Raw genomic sequence first — 22,254 nt, 5'->3', positions numbered from 1 at the left:
ACACACACACACAAAGACACACACTGTAATATCCAACTTGCAATCCCTTGTTACATCAAAGATAATCCAGGGTGAAGAATTTAGAGTGAAGAATTTAGATATCCATGAGAGCAGATAATAATTGACAAGAGAGCCCTTTTAATTGATTAGTTAATTCATTAATGTATTTATTTTAATGTATTTATTTTAACTTTTACTTCTTTGAGGACAGATTTGGGAATAAAAATTCCAAAGACAAGAGCATGGTGTGAATATTCATTGCCTAAATCATGCACCTGCTATCTCTTTGGAGAACTGGCTTTTCTCTTGTTTCTGAAAATTTGAACCTCACTGCAAAAGTAAGGCTGAACTGGGCAACAAAACACTGTTAAGAAATCCCACAATTGCACTTAAATCATTTCTGTGAATCATAACTTTTTTTATTAAAAATTTTAATGTTCACATTGTTGCAGATAGACATCCCCCTGTAACCTCCTTTTTCCCACATTAACCTTCCCCCACACCCCGTCCCTTGGTCTTCACAAGTCTATTGTCCATGTCCATGGGGTATACATATCTGGTCTTTAGCTAACACCCTTACCTTCTTTATCCAGTCACCCCTCACCCACCTCCCCTCAGATACTGCCCAGTCTGTTCCTTGTTTCTGGTTCCATTTTGTTCATCGATTATCTTGTTCTTTGGATTTCACAATTCTTTCATCAAGTGATTTTTATATCTTAAATCAAAGCAAGAATAGTAAAGTTGAAAGAAAACTAATATGTATTCTTAAAATCATTTATTTCAGTCACAGTGAGGGGTAAACAAAAATGGATCAACAGTATACTTGATGACTAATTATGTGCTAGCCAGGAAAGAAATTACTGAAAATATTCTATGGTTTAATTTTCACAATAATACATCAGGTAAATTTCATATTATTTTATAAATGTGAAACTGAATTGTGTACAATTTAGACTATTTGATCAAGGCTAATATGCAGTAACACCAGACTTATAATAAAATTTTCACTCATACACACAGTCTTGTCTAACACTGGCAGAGCTGGAGTACTCTAGACAGCAGCACAGGGATACCTGGGATCTGAAACATGAGACTTTGGTAAAAACCACCCTTGTGCCCCTGAAAGCAAAACCTGTTTCATGACACACTGACACAGCTTAGATTTCTCAGTAATTAGTGGAGAAAATATTTATTCAGTTGAGACACTTACATGTTATATACTTAATGACATTTTTCTTCTCACAGTGATACTAACTATGGTATGGTTTTATTACCAGGATTATTTAAAGAAAACAAATCGCCATTCAGATATTTTATTCAAAATTCACTGTGATATTTGGAGAAATTGGACATGAACTCAGAAATGAGGACACAGAACTTACACTCTTAGTACATATTATTTATGATATTTTCTTATTGCCTGGCTGATGTTGCTCAGTGGTTGAGCACTGACCCGTGCACTAAGAGGTCGCTGGTGCAATTCCCAGTCAGTGCACATTTCCTGGACACAAGGTCAATCCCCAGTAGGCGACATGCAAGAGGCAGCCCTTTAATGTTTTTCTCTCATCAACGTTTCTATCTCTCTCTACCTCTCCCTTCCTCTCTCTCTAAGAAATCAATTAAGAAACCCATATTTAATATTTTCTTCTTCACTCCTTGATGAATAACAAACATCATGGGTAAATAGACCTCTGAGAATTCATTCTGTAGTGAATGACTTCTATTCAAGTCTTCAATAAAAGTTGTTGAAAAGCTTTCCTTCATCTTCTCAGTCAGGGGCAGAGGACATGAGATTGTAGAACTTGGTAAAGATGTTACCTCCATACATGTCATTTTTTATGAGGCATTAGTTATTTTCCTTAAGATGATAAAACTGATGAAAGGATTCTCTATGAATGCAAATAAGATTTTGGGAGAAATATGGCACGAGGCAAATTTTACACCCTATTGATGAATGAAGCGTGTTCAAATGGGAAAAAACAAGTGCGGAAAAGATGGTGAGAACAGTGCAGGTGAGCTCAGCTCATTAGATGCACCCATGGCAACAGGCACTCCAGAGAAGTGGGTGAGGGTGTAAGAGGTTTAAGAACCTGGAGAACACAGTGTCATGGAAGCAGGGCATTTCATAGGATTGAAATACGGAAACATTTTCTGAGAAAAGGAACATGAAGAGAATTTATATATGAGAAGCCCATTGTTAGTGATGTTAAAAAATGAGACAGTGCCAGTATCATAGTCTAGGAAAACTCCAACACGACGGGGAGGAACACTTAGGAACAGGGTTAAGGTCATGGGGTCAGAGGAGTCAGAATCCACAAAAGCCTTATATTCAGAATGGTTCTGTAGCCCTATTACCCAGTAGCCATATTTAGGTTGAAATATAGAGCAAACAGGTTGACTATTTTTAATTTGTCTTATAAAATCCATCCTATTGGAGTCAGGGTATTTTTCTTCATATACCCCCATAATCCAAGCATGTTTCTGTGACACATCCACCTCCCAGTAATGCTTCCCTGATGTGATAGAAGGTGATCCCAGGACACCAAAATTTGTTTTATCAGCTAAGATATACAATAAAGGTACAGGTCTCACTTGTCTCCGATCCTCAGAAATGACATTATAGGATTTATCCGTGGGAGGATCCAGGGTCACGTGTACTGTAGAAAAATTACAAGGTTGGGTGAGGAATCTGACATACTTTATGTGTGACATTGTAAGACAGATATTGAGAATAAAATGAGTAGGAAATGGGAAGCATTTGATTTGGTTCTTGAGGAGCAGTACTCACTGCAGGAATATAATATGTATGTGTGTGGTAGAAGGGAAACACGGGTCTTTATACTAGAGACCTAGCAGAAAATGCAAAATTGTAAAAGAAAATGAGGACAAGGTGACTTTGCAATATTGTGATTTCTCCTTACCCCAGTAGCGTCGCACATCTGGGAATTCTGAAATTAGAAAAAAATCCATAACATCAAATATAGGCAAAATGTACTGCATCAACATCTATTTTCTCCCCATATCAGGGAACGACTGGGGTTTATGTAAGTTAGTACATGGAATAGGGGTGAACAAGACAATTGACCACTCCCCATTGAATATGCTCTTATACCCAGCATGTAATATTTGTCTTCCTTTTTCTCTTCTAGCTACACCTAAAACCTGAACTTTAACCCCAACCATAACAAAAATCTCACAGCCACCCATTGCTCTGGCATTCCTCACCATTAAACACTTGTAGCATCCCTCCCAGGTCAGGAGCTTGGAGCACTCTCCTTTGCTTCATGGGGAGAGTTTTTGGCTTCTTCAGAGTGAAGGTCTTACTCCTAGAGACAACAAAATAGATCCACACACCTCTGAATTTTGTCTCTCCAAAACCACTGATTTTATCTACTCACCCCAAGGAGTACTTGAGCCCCCATTCATGGACCCCTGAGACAGGACAGAGTAGACTTCTGACCTTGGCACCAGAAGAAATGTGCTCAATCCACTTTCCCAGTTGACAGCTGCCTGCCCTTGGAAATGCATTGACCTCTCAGAAGTAGTTTATTCCTTTCACAATGATAACTATCCTCTCCCTTTTTAACTCCTAAAAATCATATGAAATTATGTGCCATAGTGAATTTCTTTAAAATGAAAAATTTGGTACCTTAAAATAAATTAGTATAAGGAAAAGTCGTGACATGGATGTAGATTCCCAGCAATATGACAAGAATGTGAGGATGCAGAACATGGATCCTTATGTTTGAGATATATCAAGTGTGGGAATACTGTCTTGGAAGAACCAAGACCTTTAAATTCCACCGCCCAGTAGGAGGCCTCCAGAACTACATCTGAGATTTCAGGTTCTCTGTGAAAAAAATATAACACTTGGAAAATAAGATATTATGAATGCTATACTACTAGTGGTCTGAATTTCATGTGTTTGGAATAGATTAATGCAGCCAAGTAGGTGTTCAAATTTAGACACAAAGATGCTGCCCTTCCATTCGGATTTCAAAAGTGCATGACCAAGATGGATCAACTGTTTTTCCCAGGGGCAAAATACTCCTTGATATTCAAGTCGGCTTTTGGAAAATTAAGAGAACCATATATTCTATTCAGAGAGCAGAAATTTAAATATAAAGGAGTTGTCTCAAATTCTGAGTGCTTAGGAGGTAAAGAAGACATGACATTCCCATCGTCAATACATCACCTGTTACATGTGAAAATCTGAGTTAGATACAGGCATGCTGAATGCATAGAATTTATGAAGTCAGATGGGTCTGATACTGCAACATTTTATGCAAGCCCAAACTTTGCAACTCCCTCAAGTAAATTGCCTACATAAAATCTGGTTCATTGTCAATAGGTATACAATACACAAGCCATATGTGAACAGAAATTTAAGATAAAACTACATCCAAATGTTTCTGCCCTGAGCAATATTTTATTCTTATTAATCACCAGGTATAATTAATGTCTTTAAACACTTTTTACAGCACAAAAAGACCATCTCTGGTCTTCCATACATACCTTTCCATAATGCCTTTCACATCCTAAGGAGGAAAGAGACACTATAAGTCATGAAGTAATAAGCTCTTTCACTAACAAAACTTCAACACATCTCCCCTCTCCACCCCCCGGGTCTGGTGGGAATAGAGATGGTCCTAATGTGAGAGCAGGTTAATATAATGCCTAGTAAAGAAGCCACAGGAACCAGTAACATAAGATATTTACTATGTAACTTATTTTTCAACAAACAAATTACCTCCTCTTTTATACACCTTCGTCCATGTTACCAATATCCACTTGGTCACTATTCTAAACACTACAATATTTACTGTGTTTCAGGGTCTAAAAGTTTATTCCATATTGTTAACTATTTTCAGTCATCAGACCTTCTTTCTCATCACATCCTCTTGTTACATCCTCTTTCTAAAATCAATAAACACATATTTTTTTTAAAGTCACCACAAGGCTGGTAGGAGGGAAAAATGAAAGTGGCTGGTACCACACCCACAGGTGTACATTATGAAATTAGACCCCAACTCAGCCTGAGAGGCAATCCCACACACTGTGCCAAAGGCAATCAAGGCTCAACTACAACAAGAAGGCAACCACAACCCAAACATTAGACACCCCTAGAGAACCTGGTTCAGATGAACACAGAAACTGCACCACTGGGCCCCAAGGGAAGCCTGCTACATAAGGCCACTCTGCCAAGGTTGGGAGATGTGGCAGATATACCAAACACATAGACATAAACATAGGAAGGCAGCCAAATGAGGAGAGAAAGAAACATGTCCCAGATGAAAGATCAGGACAAAATTTCAGAAAAATCACTAAACAAAATGGAGGCAAGCAATCTACCAAATGCAGAATTCTAAACACTGGTTATAAGGATGCTCAATGAACTTAGGGAAAGAATAGATTATCTGACTGAGAACTTCAACAAAGAGAGAAGAAACATAGAAAAGAGATATAAAGCATAAATAACACCCAGTGAGAAATGAAAAATACAAAGAAAAAAGTCTTAAAAATGGCAGGAGAAAAGCAGTTAGTTACCTATAAGGGGGCTCCGTAAGTATCCCAACTAATTCCTCAACTCAAACTTTGCTGGCCAGAAGGGAGTGGCATGATATATTCAAAGTGATGGAAAGCAAAGACCTACAACCTAGATTATTCTACCCAGCAAGGCTATTTATTATGATGATGATTATTATTATTAGCAAGGCTATTATTTAAAATTGAAGGATACATAAAGAGCTTCCTAGATAAGAAAAAGCTCAAGGAGATAATCACCACCAAATCAGTATTATAAGAAAGGTTAAAGAGACTTAAGAAAAAGAGAAAATAAAAAGCAAAAATGTAAATAAGAAAATCATCATGATGTAGAAGCCATGACCAACATTGTCAACCAGCTCCACCTGACAACTAAAGACCCTTTCACCCAATCAATACACACTTCAAATTATTTTCAAATTCACATAAAAATATGGGCATATAATATTTTAGTAGAAAAAGCAAGTCAACACATCTATAAAGTTGAAATGATAAAACATATGCTTTCTGATTAGAAAGGAATTAAATTTAAAACACGCAACAGAAAAAAAAGTAAAAAATCACCAAGTGTTTGTACATTAAACAACACCATTTCAAATATTTCAAAGGTTAAGATAAAAATAACAAAGCAAATTTGAAAAATATTAAATTGATTCAAAATAACAAGGCCTAGTAGGTGGAGGTCAGTGCTTAAGGGCTGACCTATGAACCAAGAGGTCAAGGTTCAATTCCCAGTCAGAGCACACACCAGGGTTGCAGGCTCCATCTCCAGTAGGGGGCATGCAAGTGATAGCTGATCAATGATTGTCTCTCATCATTGATGTTTCTATCTCTCTCTCCCTCTCACTTTCTTTCTGAAATCAATAAAAAAACAAACAGATAAGTAAATAATCCAAAAGTATGGAATATAGCTAAAACAATGCATTTATAACATTAAAAACTAAGAGAAAAAACAGTGAAGTCAGTGGTCAAAATTCCTACTTTAAGCCTTGGGTGGTATAGCTCAGAGGTCAGAGTGTTGTCCCCAGAACCAAAGACTCCCACATTCAATTTCTGGTGAAGGGCATGTACCTGTGTTCCAGGTTTGATCCCTGGCCTCCTTTGGGGTGTGTGTCGAAGGCAACCAATGAATGTGCCCCTCGCTCACTGGATGTTTCTTTCTCTCTCTCTCTTTCTCTTTCTCTCTCTCTCTCTCTCTCTCTCTCTCTCTCTCTCTTCCTCCTTATCTGCTTCCCTCCCTCCCTTTCATTCTCTCTAAACTCTAAAAACCAATGGAAAAAATATTCTAGGGTGAGGATTAACAAAATAAAATAAACAAAAAATTCTCACTCTAATAAACTAGAAAAATAACTAAAAATTAAATACAATGCACACACACAGAAACACATATATGAATGTGCATTTACATATACACACACAAAGGAGATTATATAAGTGAGAGCAGAAACCTGTGATATAGAAAGGTTAAAAATAAAATAAATAAATAAAAGTAAAATTTATTAAAAAAACATCAGCCCTAACCGGTTTGGCTCAGTGGATAGAGCATCGGCCTGCGGACTGAAGGGTCCCAGGTTCATTCCGGTCAAGGGCATGTACCTTGGTTGCAGGCACATCCCCAGTAGGGGGTGTGCAGGAGGCAGCTGATCGATGTTTCTCTCTCATCGATGTTTCTAACTCTCTATCCCTTTCCCTTCCTCTCTGTAAAAAATCAATAAAATATATTTTTTTTAAAAGAAAAGAAAAAGATTAAAAAAAAAAAACACATCAATGAGCTCAGGGTGGTTTGGCTCACTGGATAGAGTGTTGCTCTGTGGCCTGAAGGGTCCTGGGTTCAATTCCGGTCAAAGGCATATGCCCAGGTTGCAGGATCAATCCCCAGTAGTAGTGTGCAGGAGGCAGTCGATCAATGTTTCTCTCTTATCATTGATGTTACTATCTCTCTCTCTTTCTGCCTTCCTCTCTAAAATCAATAAAAATATATTAAAAAACAAACAAACAAAAATCAATGACCTTCACCAGTGATAACTAACTTGGCCAAAAATAATCACAAAATCAGGAATAAAAGGAGCCATTACTGTTAGTATTGTAGAAATGAAAAATATTCTAATAAGTTATAATGATTAATTTCATGCTTATGAATCTGACAACTTAAAACGGACAAATTTCTATAAAGATGTACATTATCCAGAACTGACTCAAGAAATATAAAAAACAAACAAACTGAGAAATACTAATACAAGTAAAAAAAAATATTTTAAACTTTTTCAAAAAACATAAAGGCCCAGAGAGTGACATGGTTTCACTGGTGAATCTACTGAATAATTAAAAAATAAATAATGCCAATTCATCACAATTGTTTATTCAGAAAATTCAGAAAGAAGAATTTCAACTTATTCTAAAAAGAAAAACAACAACTCTTGGATCATGAAGAGATACCTGAATAAAGTTCTAGGCTAGATCACAGATACAGGGGCCTACAGAGTACAAGGAATCTTCTCTTCACAGTCAATTTTATACTTTAATTGATACATTAATAAGAGCCAGATTTTTCCTTGTTCATGCATTCAACAATTCCAATAACCTCTGAAACAGATGCAGGGAAGGGTCACTGCAAGACCAATGGAACCTCAGTGTCAACACCACAAACTACACAGCCACACAGCAGAGAAGGAAACTTAGTCTTAATTTTCCTTAAGTTCAGATGCTGGGGCTTATTTCTAAGTCTCACCTGCAGCATCTCTACTGTTGACCCCTGCAACCGATGCTCCAGATCTGAGTTGAGATCTCTCAGCAACTTCCTCTGCTGGGCCAGCTCACTCTCAGCCTGAGCCAGATCATCGAGATTCTCTGCCGCCTCCTTCTCCAGCCTTTGCAGCTCCTTTTGCTCCTCACTGGCCAGGATTCTTCTCAGTTGTTTAAAATAATCCTGGACACTTTTCAAGTCATTTTCTATTTTATCCTTCAGGAATGAGAAAAAAGACAGGGACTCAGGCTATCAGGCAGAGTGGGATCCAGAAGAGAAAGTATTTGAATTGAATGTTCTCAGAGGGAATAGAAATAGAAACAGAGGAGCATTATTTTGTGACATGCTTATTTCCAGCCCTATCCCTACCAGGGAAAGGATAAAGAATGGCTGATCAATGACTCTGGACATATCAACTGTCAGAAAATAAGAAGGAAGGGAACTCCTTGTAACTAAAACCCAAAGTCCTGCCCAGATTCTTGGTTAATTACCAGAAAGAGTCTCCTCCTACCTTCTTGGAAGTTCTCTCTTCTTCAAGGTCAACATCCAATTTTTCAGCTTTCTGCTGCTCTGCCTTCAGCCTGTCCAGAGCTGCCTGGAGCTTTTCCTATGGGAGAGGAATCACTTCAGAGTTAAAGCTATGGGCTCTCGCCTCATCAGAAGAGAGGTTCAATGAGAAGAAATCAGGTTCATCTCTAAACAAACTGTAAAATGACCATTAGAATCTGTGATTTGAAGGAAACGTGAAGTGGTTATGTGTTCTTTAAGACTCAGATGATAGAAGTCACCATTACTATGTCACGAGAAGACTGGTTCTCTTTGCCCTAGAACAGTGGTTCTCAACCTGTGGGTCGAGACCCCTTTGGGAGTTGAACGACGTTTTCACAGGGGTCACCTAAGACCATTGGAAAACACATATATAATTACATAGTTTTTGTGATTAATCACTATGCTTTAATTATGTTCAATTTGTAACAATGAAAATACATCCTGCATATCAGATATTTACATTATGATTCATAACAGTAGCAAAATTACAGTTATGAAGTAGCAACAAAAATACTTTTATGGTTAGGGGTCACCACAACATGAGGAACTGTATTAAAGGGTCGTGGCATTAGGAAGGTTGAGAACCACTGACCAAGAAGAAAATGCTTGATCCTGTAGTAAGGAAAGAACTTAGGTCTCCATCCACCCAGCTTCCCAGTTACCCCTCATGTCTAAAGAAGTTTGTTTGTGCACCCAACCTCTACCTATTACAGGGATGGCGAACCTTTTGAGCTCGGCATGTCAGCATTTTGAAAAACCCTAACTTAACTCTGGTACTGTGTCACATATAGAAATTTTTTGATTTTCACAACCATAGTAAAACAAAGACTTATATTTTTGATATTTATTTTATATATTTAAATGACATTTAACAAAGAAAAATCAACCAAAAAAATGAGTTCGCATGTCACCTCTGACATGCGTGTCATAGGTTCGCCATCACTGACATATTAGCACAAGGTCTGAAAATACCTACTCTCCTTTAGAGTCTGCTAACAATTTGTAATTGTGTGGAATGTATAGAAATGTCCTTCAGGCCTTGGAAGGTGAACATAGGAAGAAAAGTGATCACAGGCCTCAGGACTGTGGTGGCAAGATAATTACAGTCAAATAAAAAAGTTGAGGTTTCCCATCAAGTGCTATTTTCTGCCCTGTCTTTCCTCCATCCTGGTCTGTTACCTTGTACTCCTGGGCAATCTCCTCTATGAGGAAGGTGTGGTGACCACGGTGCTCTTGGGACCGCTCGCAAAGCCAGCAAATGATCTTCCCATGCTCCTGGCAGAAGAGCAGGAGTTTCTCTCCATGGCGCACACAGAGATCTCTCTTTTGCTCCTCCTGTGGGCTCAACTTGACCTTTCTAAGCGCCTCCACAATGTTGGCCACATGTCGATTACGACGCAGGTTCTCAGGCTGGTAACTGGTCCTGCACACAGGGCAGCAGCTCTCCTGGCCAATCATGGACGCCCTGTTGTTTGTAGTGATGCAGGCTTGGCAAAATGTGTGCCCACAGTCCAGGCTCATGGGTTCTGTTAGGAGCTCCAGGCAGATGGGGCATGTTACCTCCTCCTTTATGTTCACCAGGATTCCTGAAGCCATCACAGCTGGTCCCCTGCTCCTTTCTCTCCTGACCTGAGGCTTCTGTTGCTCACTGACCTCTGCCTGATTGGAAAAATTAAATGGGGGAAGAGTAAGAATGGTAGGAATAAATGTTGCTAATTGTGTAGAAATGAAGGATGGAGCAAGAATGGATGTAAAAGGACAAAAAAGAAAAGGTAGAGAGACAAGGCAAGGAGCATGGTGACCTAGAAAAAAAGACTGTAACAATATTATTTATTTTAATTTTTTTGTTAATCCTCACTTGAGGATTTTTTTTGCCATTGATTTTTAGACAGAGTGGAAGGTAGGGAGGGGAAGAGAAAGAAACACACATACAGAGAGAGAGAGAGAGAGAGAGAGAGAGACATGAATGTGAGAGAAACAGATAAATTGGTTGTTTGCCACAGGTACCCAAATCTTGGTGGTGATCAAACTTGCAACCCTGGTAAATGTCCTTGACCCTTCCATGCACAGGCCAAAACTCTAACCACTGAGAAATTCCAGCCAGGCACATAAGAATTTTAAATACTTTTATTTAACATTTTCATCTGTGCAATGGTTATTATTGCCCTTTACTTTTACTAAACCAAAGGACGACCCTAGGCCTGTTTTACAAAGAAAAGATGTTTGTGTGACCCAGCATCTCTCCAGCTTAATCTTTCCTATAAGAAACACATCTCCAAACCACTTTTGGGTCTGGGCTTTTATAACTGTTCTTTCATCAGGCATTGCTACCCTGGTATCAGTAGGACTCACTTTCATCCTTCAGTTAACAATCTCTTTCCATGTTCCTTTGTCAGAAAGACCTGCTCTGGGTATTGGGCCTAAACCGGTATTCAGACATCCCTCTTGCAATCCAGGACCACTGGCTCCTATCCTCTCATCTGCCTCCTGCCTGATCGCCCCTAACCACTCTGCCTGCCTGCCTGCCTGATGCCCCTAACTCATCCCTGCCAGCCTGATCCCCCCTAACTGCTCTCTCCTGCCAGCCTGATCACCCCTAAGTGCTCTCCCCTGCTGGCCTGATCATCCCTAAGAGCTCTCCCCTGGCAGCCTAATAGCCCCTAACCACTCTGCCTTGGCCCCCACCACTGTGGCTTTGTCTGGAAGGTCATCTGGAAGGACATCCAGAATATGTCTGATCTATCAGTTCTAATTAGCATATTACCTTTTATTAGTATAGATAATATGTGACAATGTGTTTGTGTAAATGGCATGAGGAAACCCTATATCAGATGTGTACATAAAGTTAGTGAGTGACTTACAGAGACCATTTATTTTCAGTACAGAGTTGCAATGATCCTAATGTATTCAGGGTCCCCCTTCCTACCTTACAGGGTTAATTAAAGACAAAATAGGTAACTTAAGAGGTTCTGGGGAGTCTTGTTGGATAAATAGTAAAATTTCATGTTTGCCTGGAAATATGCCAAGGATATTGACAGGAGCCTAATGGTGTGTATGTATATTGATGATGGGGAGGGAGATAGCATAAAGATACTCATAGGATCACACAAGTCACATATCTGAAAAAATAGAAACACAAATGAAGTAAATATCAATCTTGCAAAAGAAATCTCAAAATATTAGGCAAGATCATTCAACAAATTTTTCATCACTATGAATTACATTCTAACAACAAAACTAATACCCACAAACACAGAAATGAGTCTAAACGAAGAGTTTAAACTACTGTGACCCTGACATCCACCTGGAAAGTAACAGTAATTAAATTATATATATACTAGAGGCCCGGTGCACAAAAATTTGTGCACTCGGGGGGTGGGGAAGGGGGTCCCTGAGCCCATCCTGTGCCCTCTCGCAGTCTGGGACCCCTCAGGAGATAATGACCTGCTGGCTTAGGCCTGCTCCCGGGTGGCAGAGGGCACGCCCAATCCCTAGGTACAGCCCCTGGTTGGGCTCAGAGCAGGGCCGATCAGGGGGTTGAGGAGCTCCCCCTGTCACGCATAGAGCAGGGCTGATCGGGAGGTTGCGATGCCACCCCTAGTCAAGCTCAGGGTAGGGCCGATAGGGGAGTTGGGGCACCGCCCCCTGTCATGCACAGAGCAGGGCCCATCAGGGGGTGGGGGCTCCATACCCTGTCACACACAGAGCAGGGTGGATCAGGGGGTTGGGGCGCTACCACTGTGACACTCAGGGCAGGGCCGATGGGGAGGTTATGGCTCTACCCCGTCACACACAGAGCAGGGCCCGTGGGGGGGGCTGGGGCGCCGCCCTCTATCACCCACAGAGCAGGGCCGATCAGGGGCTTGGGGCGCTGCACCCTGTCACACACAGAGTAGGGCCGATCAGGGGGTTAGGGCGCTGCACCCTGTCACACACAGAGCCACAGGGCGGTCAGGGGGTTGGGGAGCTCCCCCCTATCAGGCACAGAGCAGGGCTGATCAGGGGGTTGGGGCGCCTTCCCTTGTCACGAACAGAGCAGGGCGGATGGGGAGGTTGTGGCCCCGCCCCCTGTCACACACAGAGCCGCAGGGCGATCAGGGGGTTTGGGCGCTGCCCCCTGTCACGCTGATCCCGGTGCCGGGAGGCATATTACCCTTTTACTATATAGAATAGAGGCTTGGTGCACGGGTGAGGGCCGGCTGGTTTGCCCTGAAGGGTGTCCTGGATCAGGGTGGGGGTCCCCACTGGGGTGCCTGGCAAGTCTAGGTGAGGGGCTGAGATCCGTTTTCCGGCTATCGGGTGACTGAAGCTCCCAACCGCTCATTTTTTTCTTTTTCTTTTTTTATTCTGGGCCAGCTTTAGCTCTGAGGCCTCGGCTGCTGAAAGCCGGTTTCTGGCCTTTGTTTTTCCTTCTGTATTTGATACAATGTTGCGGTCAGGCTGGCTGAAGCCCGGCTGACTAAAGCTGGTTTCTGGGGTTTTGTTTAGCTTCTATATTTGCAACATAGTTGCGTAGAGTTGCAGCAGAGAGGCCGGCAAGTCAGGTGGGGAACATTGGAGTCCGCAGTCACTGGAGCAAGCAAGCCTCCCTGTTCGCTTCAGTGCATGGCTGCCGGCCACCATCTTGGCTGACAGTTAATTTGCATAAGGATATGCTGATTAGCCAATGGGAAGGGTAGTGGTCGTACACTAATTACCATGTTTCTCTTTTATTAGTATATATATATATATATATATATATATATATATATACAAACTGATGTGAAAAACACTACTAGAGAGATGTGCGTGTTGTTGGGAAATCAAATTATTGGGACATATAAAGGGTTGTCCAGAAATTCAAACCTAAATACCTAAGGTTTGAACTGAAACCTGAGGAAGATAAAGGAAATAAGGTATATGGGAGAGAAAAGAAAATTATTAGGTAAAGGAAATGACCCGTTCATTGAAGATGCACCACATTGTCTGAGATGGAAAATGCCAGTGTGGCTCATGTGAGAAAACTGCTAGGCCTTTGGCATCACATGAGCCTGCAGTGACTTATGGCAATTAGTGAATTATGTAACATTTAGGAACACTTTGCCAAGAGCAAAAGTAATCACCAGTGTTGGGCTGTGGAGTAATCGATGGATCCAGTGGGGAATTGGGGAGATGAGTAGGATGCACATACAGTTGCCCAGGGGAGAGATGATAGCTTTCAGGACAAGAAGATGAAGGACATGGAAAGCAGGTGATGAGTGAGACATAGGATGAGGTAAGAAGAAAAGATTGGACGTTATGTTAGATTATGGAGAACAAAAGGTTAACATCAGGCCTGGGTTCTTTCTTCCTAGAAAGGTAATATTGGATAAGTTTTCTAATAAGTTTTTCTTTTGTTTTTCTTGTCTGGAAACCTCATGAGGCCGTAATAAAGTGGAAGATCAGCTTCCTTACAAAGGCCAGATTGTTGATAGCAAAATTAGCCTGATGTGGAAAGTGCATTTGGATTCAGGAGGATTTCATATAGACCTCAAATGCCAGTTAATATGCTTGAATTTCATTTTTCATTAAGAGGATTGTGAGTTTTATAACCACCCATGTATCTTTATGGCCCTTGGATGCTATGCCTATGAGGTTTCACAAGATAATTTGCACTCTGTAGCTCTAGGCTTACATAAACTTTCGTGGTTTCACACATATCTACTAAGTCTGGCTTCTTAAAAGGCTGAGATAACAGAAACAAAGTACCTTCCATAGCACTGTGAAGACCACCACTAATAGCTTCCCTAAGGCAGCCAATGTCAGCATGTCCTGCCTCCTGTTCTGTATCCTCAGCTCAGCTAAGTGACCCTGACAGCTTATATCTCACAGGTCACAAGATGGTAATGACCATCCTAATTGGAGATGATACTAGTGGTCAGTCAAAGAGGTGTGGACAAAAAGGACCACATGCTAACCTGAATAGCTCAGGAAAAGCCTGTGTAGTAGCCTTGCAAATTCAGAGACCTAAAGTAACCACAGAGGATGGTCTGAAATTAAAAGTTTTTAAACTGAAAGAGCAGTTTTGGTGGTTAGTCATATCCAAGGCTGGCATTTTTGCCTGACAAAGTCAATCTTTACTTTAACTGAGCCTGTCTAGTGTCCTTTTGCATCTACAATAACATATAGTTGGAATGCCAAGGTAATTTTCCTTTTTGTCTGGACCCCTCAAAGCACCACTGTACAAAGACCACAAATACCCTCATTGTTATTGAGTTGATTGTTGACTTAACTATCCTACACCTACATAAGTAAAAGAAGAATGTGTCTATCATTTTACTTTTGATCCAATCCCAAAGGTTCCATCCCCTCCCCCCGTTGCTTTCTTCTGCCTCAGCCTCCCCAATCTATCACCAATGGATTTCATGTAACACACTTACATCTTTTCTACTGATTCTAATGTATAATACGAGGTGCAAAACTGCCATTCTCTGGAGCATTATGTCAATCCATTGAGAATCTGCTTCCAGCCATTGTGGATAGTTGGGCTTAAATAAACACACAAAACTTCTTCACGGGTTTAAATATTTCTTTCTTTTTTGGGGGTTGAAGGGAGAGCCCTGAGGGAGGGGGGAGGGGGGAGCGGTTTGAATGTTTCTTAAGTTGCCAGAGGGTATCACAGAGTGGTAACACAGTGATTCTCATTCTCCCTCCTGGACTCGGTATGGCCCTGTGGCTACAGTCTCGGATCAGGAGCTCTCTCAGGATCTTCAAGTAAATGGGACTATGAACCAAAAATGAAAGAAAAGATCTTAGTAGATATTCATGTCTTGATGGTTGCCAAAGTTTGATGGTAAAAGAAAGATCTGAGAATCAGTTAGTAAATTTTCCCTTTGCTCTGTTCTCTGAAGGAAAATGTATAAAGGCTGCATGGAGAGAAATTTAGACCCACTAACACTGTCTCCTAGTGCCACGGTCATCATACATGAAGGGAACCTGATAAGGAATGAGGCTGAAGGAGAACAGACGTGTATTCCAGCTACTGCTCCAGATACTGAAAACAGCCCAGAGGCCACATGCAGTTAAGCTCCTGGCTGCAGGAACAGGGATAGACATTGATTCAGGGTAGATAACATTTCATATCTATCCCTGGTTTATGATTCCAGCATTTATGATCCAAACTTAGGGTAGGAGTCTCCAAAAATTTTGCATCTCATCCAAGATCCAACCAATTCTGAGACCGACCAGGAGCCTGTAGAGGAGGGAGGAGCAGGGTATGCATTATGCCTTGGGGCTGCAGGATTTATTTTTATGGTGGGGCTACAGGGAGCTAAGGTCAAAGCAGCTGCTGCCACAGGACACAGAAGATGAAAGTGCAGAGGAGCTTGAGTCCTCACACATGGAGTCTGACCAAGCACTACCTAAGCAGTGACCAGGGCTGCACAGCAGGCAGGCAGATAGATATGGGAACAGGAGTGGTGTCTGCACTGGAAGGATAACACACATGTGAAGCCCATCCTTGAGGACTTAGGGGTTTGTGCCCCACAAGAGGCTCTCTGGGGACCTGCACCAGAAACCTGAACCCACAGAGTGTCTGCCTTCAGAAAGGAATAAGGCTTGTGCCCAGAGAACCCTAGGGGTGTAGGGTACAGGTAATTCCTCTTTGAAAGGGCAGGTGCACAGGACTTAAAGGTTTTATAGGACTTGCTCCATGACCCTTGCAAAATTAGAGGTTTGAGAAGTGCCTAGACCATGTGAAAAGGAAATCTTTCTCCTGCAGGAGGAGTGGAAGCCTGTTGGACTCTCACTTGATGCTCAGACCTGGGGAATGGAGGCTACTTGATGTTCCACCCCCTACCTCATGAGAGCAGGGTGCACCTCTATCTAAACAGTCGGTGCTCCGGGGTGTGCCTGCCCACCCCATTCCCCTGCTGCAGCCCCACCCACAGAGCTGACTGTGGAGTGCTAGGCCCCAACCCCGTCCCAGGGGCATCACCCCTGCTCCACCTGCCTGACTCTACTGGATTGGCCTCTGCCAGCTACCAAGGTCCCCTCCCCAGCTATTGGGCCAGGGCAGCCCTCACAGAGGAGCCCCTTGAGTCCCAGGCTCCTGTTGTGGGGGTGGGAGAGGTGGCATTTTCCTGCCCAGAGGTCTGAAATAATGAAAGACAAGGTTGTTGGCAGACTAGCACCCTCCATCCCCCACCTGCCACCTCACCCCGGCCCCTCTCCCCTGCTCACCCCAGGCAAGGCTCAGAGAACAGAGAAAAACTCACCTCCAATCTTCCAGGGAAAAAGGCCTATTCAGTTGTTCTGGAGTCTCAGCCTGAGGGGCAGAAGTGGTGATAATTCACTCTCCAAACCAGCTGCAGGAGGAGCAGAGTGGAAATGAAAGTTAAATTCTTAGGGGCCGGGCAGGAAAGGGAAAATATCTATGGACCAATGAGAGGCCTTCACAAAGACCTCAGGGGAATACCAGCCCTTTGTGCCTTAGCTCAGAAGGACCAGTGACTACATTCTTAATCCTATCTCAGTTCTGCTCCCTGAAGCTGTTCTCATGGCTCTCACAGTAATTCATCCTCTGGAGAACTAGGCTGACCTGAGCTGTGAATGTCACACACATCACCCTCATCTTGTTCCCTTAGGGATGAGGTGTCATGAGGAGGGAATGAAATACCTCCTTCACCACAGGGAGGACCCTCCCTGAAGGCCCACCTGAGGCAGTGATCCTGGCAGCTCTCCCCTGTCCTGTACCTACCAGCTAAGCTAAGTGATCCTGGCCAACTTGTGACCTGGCCGTCCTGTGAGAGGGAACGGCTGCCCAAATCTGAAGTTACCTCAGGTGGTCAGCCAGGGGGCGATCACAGATGGTAGCACCGTGATCGTGATGCTGGCTTTCAGAACCTGGATTCAATAAGGACAAGATGATACTTTTCCTAAATGAACTACACAGATCAAACTACATGAAGTGTCATTTTTGGGCAATGTTTTCTAATACCATTTAGCATATAATCTTTATAGTCTTAACATAATAGAAATGAAACAGGAAAGTAATTGTGATGAGTAATTTTATGAGTCAGCATTACTGTCCACTAGTTGCCCAGATTAAACTTTGTTTCTGGGTGTGTCCGTGAGGGTGTTTTTTCCAGGTGAGATTAGCCTTTGGATCTTCGGTCACAATAAATTAGATTAAAGGTCTAAGCAGAACAAAGAGGCAGAGGAAGAAAGAAAGAAGGTGTTCCTTTTGCTTCCTGCCTACCTGCTTGTGTGGGGATATAGGTTTTCTTCTGCCCTTGGGCTAGAACTTACTCCATTGACTACCCTGGTTCTCAAGCTGTTGAACTTGGACTAAACTGCACCACCAGCTTTCCTGTGTCTCCAGTTTGTAAAAGGCAGAACCATGAACTAGTCAAACTATAATCACATGAGCCAATTATTGGTAATCAGTTACTGTCACATATATGAAGGATATATCTTTAATATTGGTTCTGTTTCTCAGGATAACCCTGACTAATAGAGTATGAAACAATTCTAAAATCATGTGTTAAGTGGCACAGGTGAAATGTGATAATGATAATGGTGATGACTCTGGTGAACAGTGCAGTTTCAAAACATGTGTGCCTAAAAATGGCTGAGGGTAGTTAAGGGTACAAGGAGAATTTTTTAGAGGTGAAAAGGCACAAAGTCATCCTTAATTCAATATGATCAAGACAGATAAGGAAAGGGCGGGGGGTTGAGGGGGGAGAAAAAGAGAAGGAGAGAACAAGAACAATTTGAGGTTTTTGCAGCAGCTAGAAAGTGTCAGAAGAACATCTTCAAAAGAGAGATCCAGAGGGAGAAATCCCAAGTTGTACATAAGAACTCCGATCAAATCTCTGAACTACACATGTTGGAGATAGATGACAAGCAGCCCAATTAGGGTTAATGGGACTGATCACTGATTTTAGCTCCTGCAAAAATGCAGGGGAGATTTTAGAATCTGAGTTCAATCAAGTTAACATACTGAAAACGAATAAACAAAGAATAATATTCTTCAGAAAATGAAACAGAATCCTGAGTCTCTACACCTCTTTCACAATTTCCCTGAGGGAGTTTTAGATGCAATCTAAACGTATTCAACATACAAAAAAGTAGAGGACATGACCCATCTACACTAATAATAGAGAAACATGCAAATTGACAGTCCGTCCGCTATGCCCACCAGCCAATCAGAGTAATATGCAAATTAACCCAACAAAGATGGTGGTTAATTTACATCACAGGTGCAGAGAGAAGACTGAAGACAGCGTAGAAGGAAGTCAAGAGTTGCAGAAGGGAGCGAAGCGGTGGAGAAGGGAACGGAGCCGAGGCAGCAGAGATGGAAGCGAGTGAGACAGCAGAGATGGGAGGGAGCGAAGCAGCGGAGATGGGAGAGAGCGAAGCGGCAGACAAGGGAGGGAGCCGAGGCAGCGGAGAAGGGAGGGAGTGAGGTAGCGGAGACGGGAGGGAGTGAAGTGGTGGAGACGGGAGGGAGTGAGGCAGCAGAGAACGGAGCGAAGCCTCGGCGGGCTTCTCTCCCTTCTCTGCTTCACTCTGGCCTCAGGAAGCCCTATTCTTGCAGAAATAGGCCTGAGGAAGCCCAATTCTTGCAGGAATCTTCCTGCACCGGGCCACTAGTATTCAACAGAAAAGGCGATCAATGGAGACCAGCTCTGAAATAAGCCAGATGTTGTATTTAGTAAACAAGGGCTTCATAGCAGCTATTATTTCTGGGGTGAAAGATGTAGAAGAAAATATACTTATAATCATCACCAAAATGTCAGAAATCAAATAGAAGTAGTTTTTGTTTTTAATTTAAATACTAAAACTACAATCAGTCAGAAAACAAATCCAGGTTTGACTTATAAAATATTTGGAATCACAACATAAAGACTAACTAAAGTTAAAAGTAGATTAATAGAAATTATCCAATTTGAAAATTATGGACATGTCCTCAATAATCTGTAAGAAATATCAAAGTAATAACAAAGACTTAAGCCACAGCACAACTAGTAAAATACAGCAATAATAAAATATAAAGTTTGCATGGAGAGGAATTTAGACCCACTAACACTGTCTACTAGTGTCATGTTCATCATACATGAAAGAAACCTGATAAGGAATGAGACTGAAGGAGAATACAAATGTATTCCAGCTAGTGGTCCAGATACTGAAAACAGCCCAGAGGCCACATGCAATTAGAACTGGCCGCAGAGACTGTGGTCCAGATCAGGCTCTGATGAACAGCAAGATCAGATATAGATATTGTATCAGCGTAGATATCATTTAATATCTACCCCTGTTTTATGTCTCCAGCATAATCCAAACCTGGGGTAGGAACCTCCAATTATTTTGCATCTCATCCAAGATCCAACCCATCCTGAGACCCACCAGGAGCCTATAGAGGAGGGAGGAGCACAGCATGCATTCTGCCTTGAGGCTGCAGAATTTATTTTTATGGTGAGGCTACAAGGAGCTAAGGTCAAAGCAGCTGCTGTCACAGGACACAGAAGAGGAAAGTGCAGAGGAGCTTGAGTCCTCACATATGGAGTTTGACCCCACTGCTACCTAAGCAGTGATCAGGGCTCCACAGCAGGCAGGGAGATAAATATGGGAACGTGAATGATGTGTGCACTGGAAGGATATCACAAATGTGAAGCCCAACCTTGAGGACTTGGGGGTTTGTAACCCACATCAGGCTCCCCGCAGACCTGCACAGAGTCCTGCCTTCAAAAACCCACCAAGTTTTTATTATCCCCAGGAGCACTTTGGTGGTGTAGGGCACAGGAGATTCTTCTCTTAAAGGGCTCCTGCAGAGGACCTAATGGTCTTATGGGACTTTCCCAGGACCCATGCAAAAGCAGAGGTTTGAGAAGTGCCCTAGACCATGTGTGAAGGAGATCCCTCTCCTGAGGAGTGGAAGCCTATTGGACTCACCTGAGTCAGAGACTCAGGGGCTGGGGCAACACTGATGCTCCACCCCCTACCTTATGAGAGCAGGGCTGCATCTCCCTCTAACCCAGTGGTTCTCAACATGTGGGTCGAGAGCCCTTTGGGGGTTGAACGACCCTTTCACAGGGGTTGCCTAAGACCATCCTGCATATCAGATATTTACATTACGATTCATAACAGTAGCAAAATTACAGTTATGAAGTAGCAACGAAAATAATTTTATGGTTGGGAGGAACTGTATTTAAAGGGCCAGAAGGTTGAGAACCACTGCACTGGTCAAAGCTCCTGGGTGCACCAGCCCTATCCCCATGCTGCAGCTCCAATGGCCAAAGCTGACTGGGGAGTTCCAGGCCCCCATCCTCTCCCAGGGTTATCATCCCTGCCTCACCTTTGTGATTCTACTGGAGTGGCCTCTGCCAGCCACCACAGCTCTGGCCCAGCCATTGGGCCAGGGCAGCCCTCACAGGGGAGCTCCTTGAGCCCAAGGATCTAGTGGCAGAGATGGGAGGGGCTGAATTTCCCTGCCCCAAGGTCTGAAACAGTGTTGGGTAGACTAGCACCCCCCAGGCACAGCTCAGAGAGCAGAGTGAAACTCACCCCAATTCTTCCAGGGAAGAAAGGCCTATTCACTTGTTCTGGAGTTTCAGCTATGTGAGGATCAGGATTCACTCTCCAAACCAGAGACCTGGCACAGAGTGAAAATGAAAGTTAAATTCTTAGGGGAGGAGCAAGAAAGGAGATAATCTGTAGACCAATGGGAGGCCTTCATAAGGACCTCAGATAAATAGCAACCTTGTTCCTTAACTCAGAGAGGCCAGTGACTACATTCTTAAACCTACCTTAGTTCTGCTTCCTGTAGCTGTTCTCATGGCTCTCAAAGTAATTCATCCTCTGGAAAACTAGGCTGACCTGAGCTGTGACTGTCACACACGTCACCCTCATCTTGTTCCCTTAGGGATGAGGTGTCATGAGGAGGGAATGAAATACCTCCTTTACCACAGGGAGGACCCTCCCTGAAGGCCCACCTGAGGCAGTGATCCTGGCAGCTCTCCCCTGTCCTGTCCCTACCAGCTAAGCCAAGTGACCCTGGCCAACTTGTGTCCTGGCCGTCCTGTGAGAGGAAACGGCTGCCCAAATCTGAAGTTACCTCAGGTGGTCAGCCAGGGGGCTATCAGAGTGGTAGCACCGTGATGCTGGCTTTCAGAACCTGGATTCAATAAGGACAAGATGTCACTTTTCCTAAATGGACTGCACAGATCAAACTATGTGATGAATCATCTGATGGGCAAAGTTTTCTAATACCATTTAACATATAATCTTTATGGCCTTGACATAATAAACATGAAACAATAAAGTAATTGTGATGAACAATTTTATGAGTCAGTGTGACTGTTCAATGGTTGCCCAGATTAAACATTATTTCTGAGTGTGTCTGTGAGGGTGTTGTTTCCAGATGAAATTAGTATTTGGATCTTTGGTCACAATAAATT

The 22,254-nt window shown here is 42.6% G+C and overlaps 1 protein-coding gene across 1 annotated transcript; it reads right to left on the bottom strand.

The window, feature by feature from the left end:
- Nucleotides 1–760: 760 nt before the first annotated feature.
- On the bottom strand, nt 761–21,443 carry LOC111827152 (tripartite motif-containing protein 5-like). The gene is made up of 9 exons (XM_023758769.1): nt 21,362–21,443; nt 17,071–17,160; nt 10,016–10,495; nt 8,799–8,894; nt 8,273–8,503; nt 4,516–4,538; nt 3,226–3,326; nt 2,922–2,948; nt 761–2,657 (listed from the first exon to the last, which is right to left on the bottom strand). Exons 3-9 carry the CDS (start codon nt 10,430–10,432, stop codon nt 2,083–2,085), a joined length of 1,470 nt encoding a protein of 489 aa, XP_023614537.1. The 5' UTR covers nt 10,433–10,495; nt 17,071–17,160; nt 21,362–21,443; the 3' UTR covers nt 761–2,082.
- Nucleotides 21,444–22,254: the final 811 nt, after the last annotated feature.

Source organism: Myotis lucifugus, unplaced genomic scaffold (assembly GCF_000147115.1).
Source record: "Myotis lucifugus unplaced genomic scaffold, Myoluc2.0 scaffold_138, whole genome shotgun sequence".
In the NCBI taxonomy this organism is placed as follows: domain Eukaryota; kingdom Metazoa; phylum Chordata; class Mammalia; order Chiroptera; family Vespertilionidae; genus Myotis; species Myotis lucifugus.
This window is presented reverse-complemented; position numbering and strand designations above follow the sequence as displayed.

Coding starts and splice junctions, on each gene's coding strand:
- LOC111827152 (XM_023758769.1), bottom strand. CDS start 10,432: ATGGCTTCAGGAATCCTGGTGAACATAAAGGAGGAGGTAACATGCCCC. Junction 8,895..10,015: donor AGATTGCCCAGGAGTACAAG/GTAACAGACCAG, acceptor CCTCTCCCATAG/GAAAAGCTCCAGGCAGCTCT. Junction 3,327..4,515: donor GTGAAAGGCATTATGGAAAG/GTATGTATGGAA, acceptor TGTTGTCTCTAG/GAGTAAGACCTTCACTCTGA.